At 45.4% G+C, this 22,374-nt stretch overlaps 1 protein-coding gene across 1 annotated transcript in view; it reads left to right on the forward strand.

Annotated features, from left to right (window-relative positions):
* Window positions 1-21,821, forward strand: part of QDPR (quinoid dihydropteridine reductase) — a 37,019-nt gene extending 15,198 nt beyond the window's left edge. Inside the window, exons 5-7 of the mRNA XM_040335206.1 lie at window positions 2,140-2,248; window positions 17,468-17,551; window positions 21,467-21,821. Coding sequence (XP_040191140.1) covers window positions 2,140-2,248; window positions 17,468-17,551; window positions 21,467-21,572 — 299 coding nt within the window. The 3' untranslated portion in view covers window positions 21,573-21,821. The remainder of the gene's footprint in view (window positions 1-2,139; window positions 2,249-17,467; window positions 17,552-21,466) is intronic.
* The last annotated feature ends 553 nt before the right edge of the window (window positions 21,822-22,374 follow it).

Here is a 22,374-nt window from a genome sequence, read left to right on the forward strand (position 1 = left end):
CTCACACCAAGTATGTTTTTATTGGTTAATGCCAAAGTTGTGGCAAAGTCGGAGTTGTACTAATCCCAAATCGCGGCAAAATCGCGGCCGCAAAATCGCACGACTTTGAAGTCGTATAAATGTGAAAGAGGCCTAAGGCTCGGTTTCCACTTATGCGACTTGGGACTGCAAAGTTCCATGACAAGTTATACCCCATGATTTCCAATGAGTACCAATTATATCTGTGTGACTTTAAGTCGCAGCGACTTCAAAGTAGTCCCTGCACTACTTTGGTCGCACTGTGATGCGACTTGAGGTCCAGGACCTCAAGAATACACAGGCATTACTTCAAGTCGCATCAAAAATCATGCGACTTTGGGGGTTGCAATAGTGGAAACAGAGCCTTACTGAAGGGTTTGAGAGTGTTCACATAATGCAATGTATTAAGATTCAAAATCCCTGTTTACTTTATTCTGCGCATTCACAAAGCCTTTAGTAAATCAGCCTTATGCTGGTGAGACACACACACACACACAGCGCAAATGGATTAATCCCCTGCTACAGCTAATATATTTTTATATCCGGCCCTGCAGTGCCTGCATCTGATTGGATACAGGTGCTATTTAGCTGGCTATTTTCCTCCCAACTCCTTCCATTTTTTGCTGCAGCCATGAGCATGGTACTGATTTTTTTTTTTTAAAACCATGGCTGGTTTAACCTCTCTTGGTAGACAAGGAGTTAATTCTTACCAGTGGACACAAATTGGTATAGAAGACTAGAGCTAGCTATCCAGGGAACAATTTTTGTCTGCATCCTGATCAAAACGGTCAATATTCGCTCAGGGGTTGGCTCCCACTCAACATCCCTCAATGGGAAGGGTAAAAAAAATAAGAAAATTAATCATTAGCGAAGGTAAAGAGCTTTTAGGTAAAAGGATTCAGGGTGGCTCTAAAGCTACCTAATCACTTTTACAGGATGTGTGTATTACGTCACTTGCAGTTTCAGAACTGTCATTGCCCCCCTCCCCTAATCGCACCCCTCTAATGGCTGCAATGCGAAGTGACGTATAGCTACGTGATTTCGCGCAGCCGAGCTGACCTGGCGGCTGGTCGGCTAGTGGTTAAAGGGGTTGTAAAGGTAAACGTTTTTTTTCACCTTAATGCATTCTATACCTGTACGTCCTCTTTAAGTGCCCAGCCGTGGGTCGTGGGTGCGCGCCCGCGACCCGGTCCGAAGTGCCGCGGACCCGATCGCTGCCGGAGTCCCGCGATCGATCACAGGAGCTGAAGAACGGGGAGAGGTGTGTGTGTAAACACACCTTCCCCGTTCTTCACAGTGGCACTGTCATTGATAGTCTGTTCCCTGATATAAGGAAAGGCGATCAATGACCTCACACGTCCAGCCCCGCCCCCTTCAGTTAGAAACACATATGAGGTCACACCTAACCCCTTCAGCGCCCCCTAGTGGTTAACTCCTAAACTGCAATTGTAATTTTCACAGTAAACCATGCATTTTTATAGCACTTTTTGCTGTGAAAATGACAATGGTCCCAAAAATGTGTCAAAATTGTCCGATGTGTCCGCCATAATTTCGCAGTCACGAAAAAAATCGCTGATCGCCGCCATTAGTAGTAAAAAAAATAAATATATTAATAAAAACGCAATAAAACTATCCCCTATTTTGTAAACGCTATAACTTTTGCGCAAACCGATCGATAAAGGACGGCAATTTTGTTTGGGAGCCACATCGCACGACGCAGTGCCGAATCGCAAAAAGGGGTTTGGTCCTTTACCTGCAAATTGGTCCGGGTCTTAAGTGGTTAAAAAAAAAAATGTTTATCTTTAGTGATCCTTTAAAGCGCTGAGTATATGTCATATGTGTATAAAATGCAACAGTGTCACTGGGACATAAGCCTTATCCTTTTAGATGCCAACCTCTTTTTTTACCTGTTTTTATTAATAGGAAATGTATTATAAATCTAATTTTTACAACTCAGGCCAGTAAATTACTAGCTGGGTATCAACACCACCAGGACAGCAAGTGATTGGAAACATCCCAACATACATCAATAAATAATATAACACGCCTGTCCAAAACTAAAAAGTATTGTCAGGATTTGCACTTTAACCTCATTGCATGCTTTTCTTTTTTTGGACCTAGGTATGATTGCTTATGGCATGGCAAAGGCAGCCGTTCACCAGCTGTGTCAGAGCCTTGGCGGTGAGAAGAGCGGACTGCCAGCGAATTCTGCTGCCATAGCCTTACTTCCGTAAGTCTTCTATTTATTTGTTTCAGATTTCGATCCACACTGAATCTGAATGTGTTTTTAGACTGACTGGGAGGTAGCGGGAGGATGCTCATACTGTGCATACAATACACAGACACTTGCCAGGCCGCCTGTCTTATCGATCATGTGAAAATAAACCATTTCTGATTTTTATGGAGCAGGGAAACCTGACTTTACCCTGAAACAAGTTATTATATTTCTGCCAATGTTTGTATCCAAATAAGACAAGCTATTAACCTGCCCCGCATGTTATGTATTTCATTCAATAGAGAATTTCCTTTCAATCTCATCTCATTTAGATTTGTATGTCTGTTCTCAGGAAATGGTAATAGGCCTAGATTAGAATGTGGATTTCATGGACAATAGAGGGGGTGACCCTGATACAATTTGTAGCAGGTGTTAGCCACTGTATCAAAGTCACATGATGGGTGTGCTGGTCCCCGAGAACCGTACAGATTATCGCACTGCAGGAGAGCGCAAGGGATGATGTAATAAGTCTGGGGCCAAGGTAGCAGTAAAAAGTAGGTAAAAAGGGGTTTAAATTCTGGAGGCCTAATGCATTAAAGCGTAGGTCCACACAAAAATTGAACCTCCGCTGTCCGGATTACCCCCCCCCCCCCCCCCCCCCCGCTCCGGTGTCGCATTTGCCACCTTTCAGGGGGGAGCAGATACCTGTCAACGACAGGTATTTGCACCCACTTCTGGGCATAGATGGCTGCATCATATGCGAGTATCTACGCCATGTCCGGCACCCCCTGTCTTCTGGGAAACACACAGGTCCCAGAAGACAGCAGGGACCATTCAAATCGCGTAACGTGACTCGCGCATTCGCAGTAGGGAACCAGGAAGTGAAGCCGCAAGGCTTCATTTCCTGATTTCCTTACCGAAGATGGCGGCAGCAGCATTGGAGAGCTGAGCGGTAGATCGGCTTCGGGCGCCGACATTGCGGGCGCACTGGACAGGTAAGTTTCCTTATTTTAAAAATCAGCAGCTGCAGTATTGGTAGCTGCTGACTTAAAGCGGAGTTCCACCCAAAATTGGAACTTCCGCTTAACCCACTCCTCGCCCCCTTACATGCCACATTTGGCATGTAATTTTTTTGGGGGGTTAGTGGGGGCTTCAGGAGGAGTGAGACTTCATGTCCCACTTCCTCCTTCCGCCGAGGGGCTGGTAAGGCGAATAGCTTAATCGCCTACAGTGGCCCCTCCCTGTAGGCGATCGCCTGGGACACATGACAGGTCCCATGCGATCGCCTGTCCAATGAGAGAGCGCAGCGCCGCTCGCGCATGCGCAGTGGGTGCCCGGCCGTGAAGCCGAAAGCTGTCACGGCCGGGTGCCCACACTTAGGATGAAGACGCCGGCCGGGGAGGGGGGGAGAGGAGCGGAGCCCCGGTCAGCGCGTCGCTGGGACGTGGAGCAGGTGAGTGTGTGTTTATTAAAAGCCAGCAGCTATACTTTTTGTAGCTGCTGACTTTTAATAAACACAAAAAATGCCTGGAACACCCCTTTAAGGAAAAAAAAAAAAGATCGGTAGACCTACGCTTTAAGTGGCCAGTGAGAATTTTGATTATCGTATTTACATATTATTTTTTTTTATTTTTTTTTTTATTTTTTTATGTCAACCCACGACCTATACATCGATCAATAAAACAAATAATAGTGCGCTAAACCTCAAATTAATAATTTATTCCAGTGGATAAATGACAAATGGTGATCATATAAAAATATACAAAAAAGTCGACATGCACAAAATATATAAAAATTATTGAATGCTGACAAAACGTGAATAAAATCACTCCATGCTCTGTGACAGTCTCTTCAGGGAATATGTACTGACAGATAATCACCACCACCTCAGTGTGCAATGCCTGCTCACCTCAAAGGAAGACCCCCTTGGGTTTATTGGCACTTTCAATTAGGCCCCTTTCACACGGGCCGCCTGTCAGTTTTTTTTTTTTTGGCGGACCTGAACAGGTGCTCCATGCTTGTCTATGGAGCGTCGGATGTCAGCTGACATGTCCGCTGACATCCGATCCGATAAAATCAGACGTATGGCGATACGTCGCCATCCGTCCTGGCGGATCGAATCAGGCGAGATCTGATGAAAACGGACATGCTGTCTGTTTTAGTCCGATCTCTCCATAGCAAGCAGCGGCACTCAACAAGCCCCTCCCCCGCTCAGTGAGCAGAGAGGGAGGGACCTGTCACCTGCCAGCTCAGCAGGGATCAACAGAGATCTCCCGCTGAGCTGGCGGATCGCTGCAACGGATCAGTCCCTGTGTGGAAGGGGCCTAATACTCCAAACAAAGATCAGCTTGATCATACAAGTTTTTCAGCTAATGGCTCCAGGATTACCAGGACATACAATACTTCTACTTCGCAGATAGAGAAAGGAGCTGTGTGTTAGTGGGCGTCCTGACACTCCTGTTCGCCCCCTCAAGAGGCTTTCTACCAGCTCTACCATAGAATTACCTGTAGTAACCTGCCACTTTGTGTTGGTCTATCGCATAAAATCCCAATAAAATTCATTTAGGTTTTTGGTTGTGACTTGATAAAATGTGGAAAATCTCAAGGGGTATGAATACTTTTTCAAGGCACAGTATATACGTTTTCACCCAAGCTTAATGGATGCATGGCTGTTCATAGCACAGAGTGAGGTTCAGATTTGTGCAAAGTGATAAACGAATGTTCAGAGAACAGAATGGAGGCAGTAGTGTGAGAAGTTGAAATGTCAGATTTAGGGGACAGTGGGGTTGATTTTCTAAAGGCAAATGGGATGTTTACTTTGCAAAGCGTAGAGAATGAGGAGAAACTTTGCAGACTTCCATCATCAATCGCAAGCAAGCACATTTTTATTTTCTTGCTTGCACTTGCAGTATACATACTATGCCTTGAAAAAGTATTCATACCCCTTGACATTTTCCACCTTTTTGTCATGTAAAAACCTAAATGTATTTTATTGGAATTTTCTATAATAGACCAACACAAAGTGGCACATAATTGTGAAGTGGAAGGAAAATAATAAATGGTTTTCAAATTGTTTCACAAATAAAATATGTGAAAAGTGTGGCGTGCATTTGTATTCAGCCCCCCTGAGCCAATACTTTGTAGAACCGCCTTGTGCTGCAATTACAGCTGCAAGTCTTTTTGGGGATGTCTCTGCCAGCTTTGCACCTGTAGAGTGACATTCCATTGTAGCTCTGGCTGTATGTTTAGGGCCATTGTCCTGCTGGACGGTGAACCTTCGCCCCAGTCTCCAGGTTTTCTTCTGATTGCCCTGTATTTATGGCTCCATCCATCTTCCCATAATCTCTGACCACCTTTCCTGTCCCTGCTGAAGAAAATAATAATTTTTCAAGGTAATGTAAAACCAAAATGTACACCATGCCAAAAAGTGTCCTGGTAAAAATGTTTAATTATAATAATGCAAACTCACTGATGGCTGCCCTCACACTATGGGGTTGATTTACTAAGGCTGGATTCACACCTATGCAGTTTTAGTGCTTTTTGCATTTTGCAGATTTGCACTACAGTCCATTTAACATGGTTTCCTATGGAACACGTTCTGTAGTGCAAATATGCAAAATGCACTGAAAAATGCATAGGTGTGAATCCAGCCTAAAGGCAAATCCATATTTCACTACAAGTGCACTTGCTGTAAATCTGAGGGGAAGCTCTGATGATTTTTTATTATACAATCGTGTACTAGCAAAAATGCTGTTTTTTATTCTTCTTGCATGTCCCCCTCAGATCTACAGTGACCACTTCCAAGTGCGCTTGTAGTGCAAAGTGGATTTGCCTTTAGTAAATAAACCCCTATGTCCACATAAACCATAACCAAACTATTCAAACTGAAAGTGTTGCGCTATTCATAAAAAAATGCATAAATCCATAACCGAACATAAAATCAAGGGAAAAACCAATAAACATAATCCACATGTGCAAAAGAGAACGTTTACCATATTTATCGGCGTATACCGCGCATTTTTTTGCCCTTAAAATCAGGGCAAAATCATGGGTGTGCGATATACGCCGATACCTGCTTCCCGCGCTGTGTTTGAACCACTCCACGACATATACCGAGTGCAGTACACTCGGGTATAGTCGGGCAGGCTCGGCTCCGCTCGCGGTCACGTCCTGTACGTCCTTTACGCGAGAGGAGCCGAGCCTGCCCGACTATACCCGAGTGTACTGCGCTCGGTATATGTCGGCGGAGTGGTTCAAACACAGCGCGGGGATCGGCTGAAAAACACAGCGGGGAGGACACCACGATGGCCGCAGAAGGATGCCGGACTGGACAAGGCCGCCGATGGACGCCGGGCAAGACACCAACGAGGGGCATACAAACTGTAAGTATTTCTTTTTTTTTTTCCCAGGAATTTTCCTTCTAGGTTGGGGGTGCGCGCTATACGCCAGGGTGCGTTATAGGAAGATAAAATCCTCAAAAGTTCATCAAAGATAAAAAAAATAATTGCATATAGTCCAGTAAATCACATGCAGGTACCTAGATAGAATGCAATAAGGTCACGGCTGTGCTCTTGTGCAGAAGGGTGCATTATTACATTGTTTAGCAGGATTCAATGCTCCAGCATGAGTGAGAAACCTCTTCACACACAGAATGTGCACACCCCACTCACAAGCTGCTTGCCAGCTAATTTGACTCCAGGGTAGGAGTCTGACTGCACCTTATCCTAATAACCTCATGGGATGTATGGATAGTATGAGCCGGGATTCCAGGGTGGCTTGTCACATACCAAGAAGATCATCTGTGAGGCAGGTCAAAGGAAAAGACTAGGAGAAACTCATTGGGGTTTATTTACTAAAGTACGGTGACGATACGGCTACGATCCCCAGACCCCGTTTGTCCCCGCTTTTGTTTCCGGTTGGTAGCCAGGCTGCGGCAGTTTCCTGATGGACGGGGGCGTTTCCCCAAGAGATGGCACATGCAGCGCTGTGTAAACTGTAGAGGAGGAGCTGGAGCGGCTCCAGCCTGCCCTATACTGTGCTAGTGTTAGTATCGTAGCTGCTCCTCCTCTTCAGCAGAAAAATCCATTGCATAACATGACTCCATCCCGCCCCTCTTCTCCTACCTCTGCTCCCTCCTCCAATCGCGCTCCTGGCAGCATAGGGGAGAGGACCGAGTACAGCATTCCTCCCCTTCCCTCCGGTTCTGCAAAGCGCTATGGGATTTGTAGGCAAGAAGTAGTACAGAGTGAATGACCACAAGCGGGTGCGTTTTTATTCCAGCAGGTAACATAATACAGTTTTTCTCCTTCACTGGTGGGCACTGACAGGCAGATATATATATCTATATATCTCTCAAATATATGTGATAGTCGGAGACACCGCTGCTGAGCTATAGAAGGGCTCTGGGGGGGAGACGACACCTGAGATGTAAGGAAGCACTCCACTGGATGGGGACAGTGACATCAGAGCACTGATTCTGCATTATGGTGTTCAGTGTTCCGCCTATCACGGATGTCCTCTCGTCCGAGGATGAGAAGGCATCCGTGATAGGCGGAACACTGAACAGAGGCCTGTGACGAGATCCTTCCTCGCCCAGGTCCTGCTCTCCCGACACTCCTCTACTACCAGTGAGTCAGCTTGCAGATTGCAACGTCTGATGGTCCAGTCATCCAAGGTTCCGGGATCCGAATTACAGCTATGTGCCATTCGGACCCATTAAGAACAAACACCAGGCAGGCTGTATGTAAGTTCCAACAGGACTCTTTATTTTCAAGTACACAGCACACTTTTATACAGAATTTTGGAACATCCCACTCCCAACAACCGCTTTCCTATTGGTCAATTGTAAAGTATATCCAGTCTTCACTCAAGTCCTCCTTGACCATGCAAATGAGGACTTGAAATTGTCAACAGGGATTGGTCCAATAGCTTGGATAGAAAGACTTGTGTATTGAGACAGAAGCCCCAGGGGGTAATCAATGTACACAATAACCCGGTCTACTTAATTACTACCTCTGAGAGGTTACATTGCTTTAGACAATAGAATGCTAATTCAATACAGCTGACAGGAGGCTTCTGACCTTTAGAACAATAAACACATACATCTTCACACATACATTCTAGATTCAATTAACCTTCAATCCATAGTTTTTTAGCCAGACGGAGTGTCTCCGACACCCGCTCTTAGCCTGCAGAGCACAATAAAAGGTATTTCTCTAGCTGGTTCCACTTAGCATTTCAATAGCCGGTGTCCTTGCATTGAATGTCCCTCTCCTGTGTAACAGATGTCAAGTAGAAACACTTTAATATCTTAAGATCCATGACATTACTTCCCCTGGGAAACAGTCCAACAGCCGCAGTGGGACCCAAACGGGTCAACTCGAGGATGTTGGAAAAGTAGTCTTAAGGTTCCAGGACTGTCCGCTGGGATGACCCATCTGCCTTCCTGTTTTGAGGTCCTGGCCCATAATCGGATGGCAAGAGGCTCACATTCAGTCCTCTCCAAAAGCCCCTGTCCCGGCTAGGTCTGTCACACATCTCCCCCTTTGGCAGGAGACTAACACTGGGAGAGATCCCAATTCCGGTACCCACCCAGTACCCCAGATACCTTGTCCCAAACAGAGCATTACTCACCCAGCCAATCTCTGCCTCTCTCAGAGAACACGCCTGCCGCTGGGGAGAGGCCTGGACTGGCCCTTCTCCCTGGAGTCCTTTCAGCCGCTGGAGAGAAGACAGGGTGGCTGGGCTCAGTTCATCATGCCGTTGGGAATCTGGGCCAACTGGCCACCATTCCTGGGGTATACCAGTGGAGACTGCAGTCCCATCCACTGAGGCTAGGTAAAAATCCCCCGGTGCTTGCAAAGCAAAGCCGACATCCTCCTGTCTCAGTGCCGCACCATGTTCTGGGGTTGTGTCCGTGGAGATCGGAGTCCCATCCACTACCACCGGAACCCCCTCTTCTGTTAGTTGAGAGCAGAGGCCCGGGGCACTCTGCTCTGTTGCCAGCTCTTCCGCTGGGTTGATGTGAGTGGGGACCACAGTCCCATCCACCGATATCCGCTCAAGCTGTAGTGGTGTGCAGCAGCCAGTAGCATCCTGCCCTGCTGCCAGTGATTCAGCTGGGAGTAACAGCTTCACTACCTCAGCTTGTTGCTGCGGAGGGGGGCCAACCGCCCCGGCTCCCTGGAACTCCACAGTTGGTCCCGGTGCTGGGCAGAGATGGCTAGCATTCTGCCCTGTTGCCAGCACTTCTGCTGGGGGTGCATAATCCATAACATCCTCTGAACAGTCCATACATTCTGTAATCTGTGGCTGGGGAGTGATCGCCATCTTCTCACCCTGAGCCTCCGGAACTGCCACAGGGGTGGGGCAGAGGTCTTGATCCCTCTGTCCGGTGACCAGCGCTTCAGCTGGGGAAGTTCCTTGTAACTCCACAAATACTGTCCTTGGTGCTGGGCAGAGCACAGTGAAGTTTGGCCCTGATACCAGCTCTTCTGTTGGAGGCTCCCCAGGTTGTTCTTCCTCAGCAGAAAAGTCTATCAAATCCCCTGTCTCTACAACTGGTGTCTGGGAAAAAAAGGTTCACCATCTCCTGTCCATGGAACCCAGCAGATGCTATGGGTACTGAGCAGAGGTTAGCAGAGCTCGGCCCTGCGGTCAGCACTTCAGCTTTGGGAATGGCAAGCTCCCGATTTTCCACTGCTGATTCATCAGCCAGGATTTCATCACTGTCAGCTGATATTTCCTCATAGTCCCAGGTAAAGGGAACCTCACCCTGCTGCTGAGCGGAGTCTAGCAGCTGTTTGTAGGCAATTTCCAGTTCCCATTCCTGAGCGGCCAGGAATTCCAAATCTTCCTGTAACCAGTGCACTTCCGGGACATTCAGTCTTCGCTCTCTGTGCTCCATTATTTCCTCCCAACGCCACTCCCGATCGCTCCCAAAGTTGGGATCCCTGGACATCCTCCAATACAACAATCCCAGGCCATCATAGTCAAAGCCTTCCGTGGGGCTGTCATCCGCTGACCACGGGCACTCTTGGACTACATACCACCGGAGGGCTCTGTAGCTCTCGTCCAACCGCATCTCTTCCCGGATCAGCCTGCTTAACTCTGCTGTCCACTCCTGCTTTGGTTGTTCCCCCAATAACAACATCCGTACTTCATACTGTGACCAGTACCTTACATGGATGGAGGGGAGAGCTTTTCCCTGGTGTCGCTGCTCGCAGGCTAGCGCTTCTTTCCAGAGTTCGCAGCGGATCGAATCAGACCATCCAAGCAGGACCTCCTCTGATACTGGTCCTCTGCGCTGTATCTGCTTCTCTCGCAACCTCCTTCTGAATTCCTCTTCCATGGTTACTGATATCTGTACCTCTCCTCTTCTTTCATTTGGTGCTGCTTCTTTAGGCGTTGTCACCGATCGCCGTATTTCTGCAATTCTCAGCTCCTGTTGCCGCTCTCGTTCTATCTGTTGTCGCTCTCGTTCTCTCTGTTGCCACTCTCGTTCTCTCTCATCCTGCCGCTGGAGGTCTCTAATGGTATTCTGTATGGCGGTCTCTGATGGGTTCGCACCATATAATGCCAACCGCTGTTGAACTCGCTGCTGGAACAAGTCTTCAACTGACCGGGGTCCTGCATCACCATCCCTCTGATCCATCTCGGCTAGCGCAATGATCAGGGTGGCCTTGTTCTTCCCACCGGTCCCTCCACGGCTCTCAAGCAAGTCTTTTAGCATGGTTCTCCTCCAGGCTGCATAGCTGGTCATTCATGGTGGTGGTTTGGAGTTGTCCCAGTAACTGGAGAGCAAATCCCACCGCTGCCAACCAATGTGACGAGATCCTTCCTCGCCCAGGTCCTGCTCTCCCGACACTCCTCTACTACCAGTGAGTCAGCTTGCAGATTGCAACGTCTGATGGTCCAGTCATCCAAGGTTCCGGGATCCGAATTACAGCTATGTGCCATTCGGACCCATTAAGAACAAACACCAGGCAGGCTGTATGTAAGTTCCAACAGGACTCTTTATTTTCAAGTACACAGCACACTTTTATACAGAATTTTGGAACATCCCACTCCCAACAACCGCTTTCCTATTGGTCAATTGTAAAGTATATCCAGTCTTCACTCAAGTCCTCCTTGACCATGCAAATGAGGACTTGAAATTGTCAACAGGGATTGGTCCAATAGCTTGGATAGAAAGACTTGTGTATTGAGACAGAAGCCCCAGGGGGTAATCAATGTACACAATAACCCGGTCTACTTAATTACTACCTCTGAGAGGTTACATTGCTTTAGACAATAGAATGCTAATTCAATACAGCTGACAGGAGGCTTCTGACCTTTAGAACAATAAACACATACATCTTCACACATACATTCTAGATTCAATTAACCTTCAATCCATAGTTTTTTAGCCAGACGGAGTGTCTCCGACACCCGCTCTTAGCCTGCAGAGCACAATAAAAGGTATTTCTCTAGCTGGTTCCACTTAGCATTTCAATAGCCGGTGTCCTTGCATTGAATGTCCCTCTCCTGTGTAACAGATGTCAAGTAGAAACACTTTAATATCTTAAGATCCATGACAAGGCCCTTCTGGGAAAATTTGTGTTCGGCCTATCACGGAACAGTCTGAGGAGGAGGCGTGGCTTTTAAATCATGGATGCCCGCAGCCTGACGGAGACTGTCATCGGCGTATAAGACGACCCCCGACTTTGGATGCATTTTTTTTGCATCCAAAAGGTCGTCTTATACGCCGGAAAATATGGTATATCATATAATCCTTCCATAAACATATACCACATACACTGCATATATAATTTGAGAAATATATGCTTATAAAATCATTTACCATTTGCCCAAAAAAAATGTCCCTGGATTTAATTTTGAAAATTTGGTCACCTTATACTAAAGGCAAGTGCATTACAAGTACACTTGGAAGTGCAGTCGCTGTAGATCTGAGGAAGACATGCAAGGACATTTCAGATCTTCCCCCTCAGATCTACAGCGACTTCACTTCCAAGTGCACTTGTGGTACACAGTGTATTTGCCTTTTATTAAATCACCTTCAGAGTTTAGTAATTGAAAGCTTGCATGCAGGCACCCAGATGGATGCAATAATATCACTGCTGTAGCTCCCGACTCAGGTTTCATTTAAACTAACATTATCAAGGGATGCAGGAGTATAGCGATGATGTTTACCAAAGTTGTATTTGTAAGCATAATCTGCCAATTACCTCCCAGGAAGTGTGGAACGCGCACCACTTTTTAAACGTATTTGCAAAGTGAAACGTATTGGGGTGCAAACTTTTTTTTTAAAGTGAACAGCCTATTTGCCTTTACTAAATCAACCCCAATATTTAAATCTGATATGTGTAAAGTGATTGCAGACGGTTCAAAGGACAGGTTTGAGATCAGATGTGTACAAAGTGGTTGCAAGCCATTCGGAGGATAGCACAAGGTTTAGATGTGTGGAAACTGATTGCCAGAGGTTCAAAAGACAGCATAAGGATCAGACATGTGCAAAGCGATGGCGGAAAAGTGGTGGACAGTGTAGGGTTAAGATGTCTGCAAATCGATTACAAGAGGTCATTGTAGAGTGTTACTTACAGTGTAATGGCCAGGTGTGTGTGTGTGTGTGTGTATGTGTATATATATTGATTATGGAAACTTTTTAGGGGAAAGGGTGAAAATAAGGAAAAGTATAGTGAATTTGCATAGGTGTATATGGTAGAGGAGAGTAAAGACTGTGCACCTCTGTTTTCTCTGTTGTGCAACAGAGATGATGTCAAACATATGTAGCCAGGCTGGAATAGGAGTTTCCTTATAAAAAAAATTCTACCGGGAGCTGCTCTGTCACCCGTGGCCCCGCACCTCCTGCCATCCCCCGCTGGTGCCCCCCCCTACTAACTGGAATGTAATGCGAGTGGCGCTCCTAGACAAACATCTGGATGCTCTGCCCTCTTCCCTATTGGTATGGAGAAAGAGAGACAATGAGAGGCAGCAGAGGACCATGGGACTTGAAGTCCCAGTATGAAGCGGCCTTACTGACTTAAAAAAGGGGTGGGACTACAAATCTCAGTCTGCATTGCAGAAAGAGAGAAGAATTGTGGGACAGACTATAAAGTGGATATGCAAAAAGAGGGGAGGTTGGGACTTTAAATGAAGCACAATTAAGTGCCTCCATCATGGTATTAGGTACAATCAAGAGGGGAATTGGGACTTTAAATGAAGCAATAGGATAGTGGAGGTAAAAATAAATAAATAAATATAGTAACATGAGTCGAAGGACAGTAAATAATATATTTTGTATATACATAATTTACATGCACAAAACATTCATATGGTGGAAAAATAAATACATAGCGGCATATGATTGCAATATTGGGTATATAAAACATAATTGTAGAAAATAATATGGCAATAAAATGCCAAAGGCAACATGCTCGGCACCCGCATATGAACCTAGGTAGACCCACTGCATATTATATAGCAGTACATAGTAAGTAGATAAGTGGAATTCCATATAAGTTGTATCTGTAGCATCAGGTATAGCTCTACGCGTTTCGTGGATATGTCCACTCGTCAGGAGCAGATGCAGCAGAATTCCTAGGGAATATTGGATGGTTTGAATGTTATTATATAGTAAGCCAATATAAATAAATCAAGATAATATACATAAATCATGGATAATCAGCCAAACGCACTCACCAACCCAGACAACGAGTGCAGCGTGCAGCAAACGGTGCAAGGTGGGCTGGGAGCAAGACATCTCCACGGGGCGGCATATATAAAGATGCGAAAATGGAAGGAGTCCAGTAGTGCAGAATTAATAACAGGGTCTCAATGTGATTGGGTAATACGAGATTCTTAAGATGGAAATATCTGGGAACAAATAATATAGTAAGTATGTGTAACTTGTATAACCATAATATGTTGTACATAATAGTAATTAATGGTGAAGGATATATTTGAGGATATATTAAAAAATATTGGATGAGGAATAACAAAAACATTTTATTGCCATATTATTTTCTACAATTATGTTTTATATACCCAATATTGCAATCATATGCTGCTATGTATTTATTTTTCCATCATATGAATGTTTTGTGCATGTAAATTATGTATATACGTAATATATTATTTACTGTCCTTAGACTCATGTTACTATATTTATTTATTTTTACCTCCACTATCCTATTGCTTCATTTAAAGTCCCAATTCCCCTCTCGATTGAGACTATAAAGTGGACGGCAGACCAGGTCCCAACCTCTCTTGCTTCCTGGATCCCATTGCATGGGCACCATCTCGCTGCTGTGTGAGGGCATTGCGGCCTGCCACTTAATACACAGCCTACAGTAAGGTGACCAGATTTTTTAAATGAAATCCGGGTACATATTTATTTTTACTGGTAATGGTGGCAATCGGCAAAACCTCTGCCTGTCGCCGCCGCCCGCCTCACAGCCTGTCAACTCTCCGGCCCCCGGCTACTACCGGGTGGGGAGCGGAGGAAGATCACTCCGCCAGGAAAAGCAAGGCAATAGGCAGGCAGCTGGCTAGGACTTGAGCCAAGGCAGAAGAACATGGGAGCGGAATGGGCACCCGAAACTGAAGAATTATTTACTCCGCTTCGACCAAAACATGATAATCAGAAAGGGGCACAGATAGTGGAAAAAATGCCCCCCAAGCTAGTAGGAGCGGCCGAGCTGGGGGTGTAATTCAGATTTTTTTTTTTTTTTATTCTGCACTGACTGTCTTTGAAATTGCCACAACCCCTGTTCATATCCAATCCGGGGACAGACTTGGTCTGGGGACAGTGTCCTCAATCCAGGCACTGTCCCCAGGAACCGGGGATGTCTGGTCACCCTAGCCTACAGCTCCAGCCCTAGAGGGTCCAGACATTGCCCGCTTCCTGAAGGGCAGTCTGCAGCAGCACTCAACAACGGAGAACTGGCCGATCAACATCTCTGTCCCTCTGCAGCAAGGAGAATCGTTGATCGCCCCCCTGCGGCAAACTGCTGTCAGGATTGGTGAGGGGGCCTTTGCCCACAGATTCTATTGCCTTTCATACACATCACATGCTGAACACTATGCACAGACAACTTCTACCTGGATCACACAGAGGATTGCTATAACACAGAATCGGCTATCTTGTCTTGTTCCTCATCACTTTACCACACTAAAATTCTTGTTTATAAGCGCCAACTTGCCGGTGAAGCCAGTGCAAGGCCTTGCTCCTAGAACATCATTGTTGCTTTTAAGGGGGACCGGTTGCTGATTTCTAAATTATTTTATCCCTCATTGAGTTTTGAGGTACTATAGGCCGGCCTGGGGTTCCCCTTCAGCAGTAGTAATGCCTACAGAAATCAATAGTTTTTTTTATTTTATCTGAGGAACTCCGCTATTGTTTGTTACTGTCTACGTTGGTATCATTTATTTGTTGCTGCTAATTGTTAATCTGACTGCTTCAACCGAGTCTTTGCTGTTTATCCATGACTTGGCTGACCAACATCCTTGTTTTTTTTTTTTTTTTTTCAGTATTTTCTCTTGACTAAGTAAATTTGACAACTGTATGGCTGAACTCGCATTGCACAGACATTGCATGTGATCTGCACAGCAGTGCGGGTGCGAATCACATGATATGTCTGTGTAATAGTGTGAACCCAGCCTTGAGGTAAAAAAAAGTCCCACCAGCAGTATCCCTAAATACTCACTCGCTCTAACGCTGTGCCCATCTGCAGCCACTCTCTCCCCCTGCATTCAAAAGGACAGAGAGACTGCAGCAGGTGCCAATCAAATCGTGTGAGAATAGAGTGGGGGATTGGGCAGGCTTGCAAGCCTGCACATCTAGCGTCATAGCAAATGGCTTGCTTTGGTGGCAGACACAGAAGAGGAGGAGCCCAGAGCGCCTGTGGACCGCAGAAGAGGAGGTTCAGGGACGCGCTGTGCGATTTGCATGGCACAGAGCTGGTAACTATAATGTTTATTAGTTTAGGAAAAAAATGTAACTCTTACAACCGCTTTAAATCAGAAATACAGCTAAAAAAAAAAATATATTGTCTTCATCAAGAAGAGGGAAAAAATATAATGTTGTTTTTGGCCTTTAAAAAAAAGATGTACAAAAACATCCACCACACGGCCACTGGAGTTTTCAGCCAGTTGACAAGTCCCCCAAACTCAGGCACGGTGCCTTTCTGGGCCTGGATTTCAACTTTTGGAACATTGGCATTGTCAGACTTGTACGTACCTGGTCGACGAAGCCAAATGGAGCAGAGGAAGGTCCTCCTTGTGGATCCAACTTGTGGCCCCTGGTAGTGCAGATAGGAGGCGCGGCAGTGCAGAAGGCTATGAGAGTCTGGTGAGAAGCTTCAGAGAGGCGGCTCAGAAAGGAAGATGATCCACTCAGGCGGCAGGCAGGTAGGTACACTGGAGGGTGAGACTAAGCAGGAGCAGAGGAGAGTGGTCAAGTAACAGGCAGGGTTGACAACGGTCAGACAATGTGGTACAGAGGAGCAGGCAGATTCAGGATCAAGGGCAAGCCGAGGTCAGATGCAGGCGGAAGGTAGGAGAAGTCCAAATAACAAGCTGGGTGATCAGGAGGTGAAGATTCAGGCACACAGAGCCGGTACAGGGTAAACGGAGAGCTGCGGATCAGACAGCACTGGTCTGAAGTATTCCAGCCGTTTAAATGGGCAGTTTGGCGACAAGCACCGTGCACACAGGCACACCACCGCGCATAGGTGCACGTGCCCGCAGACCAGCACGCCCAGGGGCATGCACAACAGCTTGCGCACCGGAGGGCGCACGATGACTAGCAACAGGGCGAACCAGCAAGGGGAGTTCTCTGACAGGCATCCTTTCCTCCCCAACTTAACTCCAATCGGAGAATGATCGGCAACCAAGAGAGTTGTCTCTCCAATAGGAAGACTTTGGAGGTGGTGGTAGCTGAAGCCAGGGTTTGTTTAACAGGTGTTAAAACCATAGTAGTTGCAAGCTGATTATAATTTTTTTTTTTTGTGTGTGTACAAGTTTAAGGAATAATGTTGGTTTTGGAATATGCTTGGCAGGCTCGTCTAAAGCATAATTTAAGCTCAAAGAATTCCAATAAAAAACATTCATAAATGTACAAATATATTGGCCGCTGTGTTGGCGATATTGAGAAGGGTTAACATACAATGCTGCTCTTAGGTGTACAGTGCGTTTTAATAATCGTTATCTTTTTTTTTTTTTTTTTCGTTGCAGCGTTACCTTGGATACGCCAGCCAACAGAGCCTCAATGCCTGATGCAGACTTCAGTTCCTGGACACCATTAGACTTTATCGTGGAGTGAGTACACAGTATTCTCTTATCAGCTGCCAGCCTCTCGCCCCAGACTATGTTCTTCTCATTATATTGTTTACCTTGTAATGTTCTGCTTGGCACAATTACTGTCTGATGCTGTATGCAGTGACAGGATTTCTCTTGTACTGTAAAGTGCCATGATGAGATGTGTGTAATATATTCCTTTTACATACTCTCTTAGCATGTAAAACATTACACATGTTCTGCTGTACCGCTTCCATTTATCACATTTCACCTTAAAGGGTTTGTAAAGGTTTGTTTTTTATTTTCTAAATAGGTTCCTTTAAGCTAGTGCATTGTTGGTTCACTTACCTTTTCCTTCGATTTCCCTTCTAAATGTTTTTTTTCTTTGTTTGAATTTCTCACTTCCTGTTCCTCCTCAGTAAGCTGTTCAAAATGACTTTCCATTGCTCGGACAAGCAATGGGAAAATTTGGTTTGAAGAGTTTTTTGACAGCCGAACAAGTTTCTCGGTCGTGTGTACGCGGCCTTAGAAGGGAAATCCTAAGTAAAAGTTAAGGAATTCACTAGCTTAAAGGAACCTATTTAGAAAATAAAAGACGAACCTTTAGAGCCGGTTCACACTGGGGCGACTTGCGATCCGACTTCATGTCGCCTCAAGTCGTCCCAAGTCGCGCTGTAGAGAAAAACAATGGAAGTGAATGGGAGCTGTGTTAATACACACGACTCAAGGCGATCCGACTTCAGAAAAGGTTCCTGTACTACTTCAATCCGACTTGTAGGCGATTTGTACCCATTGATTTCAATGGAAGTCGCCTCAGAAGTCGGATCACTGTCTTATCTGAAGCGACTTTCCAGGAAGATAACATACATTTCTCAGGCAAATCTCTCCTGCCCCCCTCCCTCTCCCAGAGCTGATTGTTGTTTTATTGGCCACTGGAAAGTCTCCTGTCCTGGAGACGACTTCAAGTTGTGTTGTAAATCGCCCCAGATCGCCCTGTGGTTCATGTTCAAGTCGTGTCGGAGTCGCCTCTGAAAGTCGTGCTGGAAGCCGTGTCGCCCTAGTGTGAACCGGCTCTTACAGTACAAGAGAAATCCTGTCACTGCATACAGCATCAGACAGTAACTGTGCCAAGCAGAACACCACTTGCTTACTGGGCACTTATACCCCCTTCCTGCCCATGCGAAATTTCAGCTTTCAGCACTGCGTCGCTTCAACGTGCCTCCCAAACAAAATTGACATCCTTTTTTTACCACAAATAGAGCTTCATTTTGGTGGTATTTGATCACCTCTGCAGTTTTTATTTTTTGAGCTATAAACAAAAAAGAGCGAAAATTAAAAAAAAAAAAAAAATTCTCAGTTTAGGCCGATATGTATTCTACATATGTTTGGTAAAAATTTTTTTTGCAATAAGCGTATAATGTAAAGTTATAGTGGCTACAAAATAGGGGATAGAATTCTGACTTTTTTTTTTATTATTTTGTTTTTTTACTAGTAATACGGCGATCTGCGAATTTAGTCAGGACTGCGATATTGCGGCGGACACGTCCGACACATTTTTGGGACCATTCACATTAATACAGCAAACAGTGCTATACAAATGCATTGATTACTGTATAAATGTGACTGGCAGGGAAGGGGTTAACACTAGGGGGTGAGGAAGGGGTTAAATGTGTATCCTGGGTGTGTTCTAACTGTGTGTGGAGGGGGACTGACTGGGGGAGGTGACCGATGCTGTGTCCCTATGTACAAGGGACACAGATCGGTCTCCTCTCACTGACAGGACGTGAGCTCTGTGTTTACACACAGAGCTCCATGTCCCTGCTCTGTCATTGCCGATCGCGGGTACCTGGCGGCCATCACAGCCGGCAGGCACGCGCATCGGCATCTCGACGCTGCGCGCCCCCAGTGGCCGAAGGACGTTTGAAGATGTCGTCCCGGATTTATAGAGCCACCTTGAGGCCGTCTTTTGACTATGGCCCGGGGCTCAAGTAGTTAAACACTAGGTAGTTTCACAATGCTGTGGTGCGGTTTGGCCTCAACGCAGGTGCAATGTTGTGTACCCATGGATTTCGTACAGATTATCCACGTTTCCCCATGAAATTTCTATTAGAGCGTGCATTTTTGGTGTATTTACTAAAAGCACCCCTAAGATGCAGCATATATATAATTTTTTTTTTTTGCACAGGCAGTTCTTGTGCCTCCCACCCCTCCCAGCAAAAAAATTACTACATTCTGTAGCTGCTGACTTTTAATATCAGGACACTTGCCTGTCCTGGAATCCAGCGATGTTGGCTTTACAGCCATCTCCATACTGCACATGTGCGAAGCGTGCTGCACTTTGTATATGGCGGTGGGGCAAAGGGGAGGCCGAACTTTTAAATGATTGTGGCGGGATCTCCCAAATGTGGGGACAGGTACCCGGTAAAAACAGGTACCTGTTCCCCGCGAAAGGTGCCAAATGTGGCACCGGGGGGGTTGTCGGATAAGCAAAGCTTCCACTTTTTTGGGTTGAATTTCTATGCAAGTCAGAACAAGTACATATTCTGATTATTCCTTCCATCGGGATAATGCACTATGTCACAGAGCTCAAATCGTCTCAGGCCCCGCACACACGTCCGAGGAACTCGACGTGCCAAACACATCGAGTTCCTCGTCGAGTTCTGTGTTGAAGCCGCCGAGGATCTCGGCGAGCCAACTTTCCTCATTGAACAACGAGGAAATAGAGAACATGTCCTCGGTGAAAAGTGTACACACGCAGAATCCAGCTCTGATCGAGTTTCTGGCTAAATTCTGCCGAGAAACTCGGTCGTGTGTACGGGGCCTCACCATTGGTTTCTTGAACATGACAATGAGGTCACTCTACTCCAATGGCCTCCACAGTCACCAGATCTCAATCCAAAAGCGAAACCTTTTGGGAAGTTGTGGAATGGGAGATCTGCATCATGGATGTGCAGCCTACAAATCTGCAGCAACTGTCAATATGGACCAAAATCTCTCAGGAATCTTTTCAACACCTTGCCACGAAGAATTAATGGAGTTGTAAAGTCAGAAGGTTTTTTATCTTGATGCATTAGGATTAAAAGCCTGTGTCTAGCACCCCCCCCCCAAAACTTACCTGAGCCCCCATATCTGTCCAGTAATGTCAGGAGTCCCTTGGCCCCCCAAGACTTTCCCTTCTGATTGGCTGAGACACAGCAGCGGCATCATTGGCTCCCCTGCTGTCAATCAAAGTCAGTCAGCCAATCAGGACAGAGAGGGTTCGGGGCCGCAGCTCCGTGTCTGAATGGACACAGGGAGCTGTGATGCTTCTTGGATGCCCCTATAGCAAGCCACTTGCTGTGGGGACACTGAACAGGAGGGAGGGGCCAGGAGCACAGAAGAGGGACTGGAGAAGAGGAGGATCTGGGCTGCTCTGTGCAAATCCACTACAACCAGAGCAGGCAAGTATAACATGTTTTTTGTTATTTTTATTGAAAATTAAAGCAAGACTTTACAATCGCTTTAAGGCAGTTTTGAAGGCAAAAGGGGGTCCAAGCAAGGTGTACCTAATAATAAAGTGGCCTGTGAGTGTAGTTTATAGATCATGTTACATCATTAAATATGCAGGTCTAATGCTGACCATATATTTATGCATTTTTACACATTTCTTTTTATCAATGTGATTTTATTTTTGAATTTTTTTAATATAATGAGGTAATTGGATCAGTAACGCTTGAATAACTAGCCTAAAAAAAAATCTAATAGTTTGTTGTTCTCATCATCCTAATAGATGACTATGTTAAATATATTGTAACTTCTGCTGTTGTTGCAGTTATTGCGCTTTTTAATTTCAATTATATTTATTGTTGGTATTGATGTAACTTGCTGTTTGGTCTTGTCTAATCCTCATGCAATAATTGACCCTGATTATTTTTTTTTGTATTTCCTCCTCTACAGAACATTTTATAACTGGACCACCGGGGATAGCAGGCCAAAGTCTGGCAGCCTTATTACGGTGGTCACAGAAAAGGGAAAAACAGAACTTGTTCCCGCACAACTGTAAGGCGGAGAAAGTCCAGCCACAGGGGAGTCTGTCTAGGAACTAGCCAATGTTGTCCTTGAATAGGTTTCTTTTTTTTTTTAGTTTAGGTATAATTAGTTACAATTCTGGATATAAAGAAAAAAGCTAAAAACATGTATTTTTCTTAGCCTCCTTTTATGATGTGTACTACCAATAACCTAAAACGATAAGCTTTTATTGGCATTTTCCTGTATCGTGCATTGTTAAAGTATTATATTCGCTCATACAACTGTCAATGGAATTATTTAGATATTCAATTTAAACTTTGTTCTTGAATAAACTATTCCTTTTTTTTTTGGCCCTTTGAGTTACATTTTGCTTTATTTTCTCTGGGAAATGTAACCTTCTTCCTTCTCTCTTCTTTTTTTTTTTTTTTTAACTTTTTGGGCCCCAGCCAGGTTTTTACTTTATATTACCAATTTCTTTTTTTAACATCATATTGTTTTTTTTTTTTTTTAAAGTATTGTAATTTTTACTGTTGAGTGAATGAATCACACTTGATTTGTTGCTTTGTTGCACTTTTGTTCTTATATTTGCAGATAGATTGACGGCCAAGAGTCTAGGTTAAAGGAGAAGTCCAGCCAAAGCTTGTTTGACTGTATTTCTCCTATGGATCACAGGAGTGCATTTCGTTTTGCACTCCTTCGTCCAGTTTTCAGCAGAGAGAGCGCTGAACTCTGCTCTCTGCTGATGTCACGGATATCGGTTCAGGCTCGGCGTCATCCCGACAATGGATCTGCCTGGTGCCTGGACTGACACCCCAATCAGGCTCTCGGCGAGCCGC

The sequence above is a fragment of the Rana temporaria genome, chromosome 1, assembly GCF_905171775.1.
Source record: "Rana temporaria chromosome 1, aRanTem1.1, whole genome shotgun sequence".
NCBI classification, from domain to species: domain Eukaryota; kingdom Metazoa; phylum Chordata; class Amphibia; order Anura; family Ranidae; genus Rana; species Rana temporaria.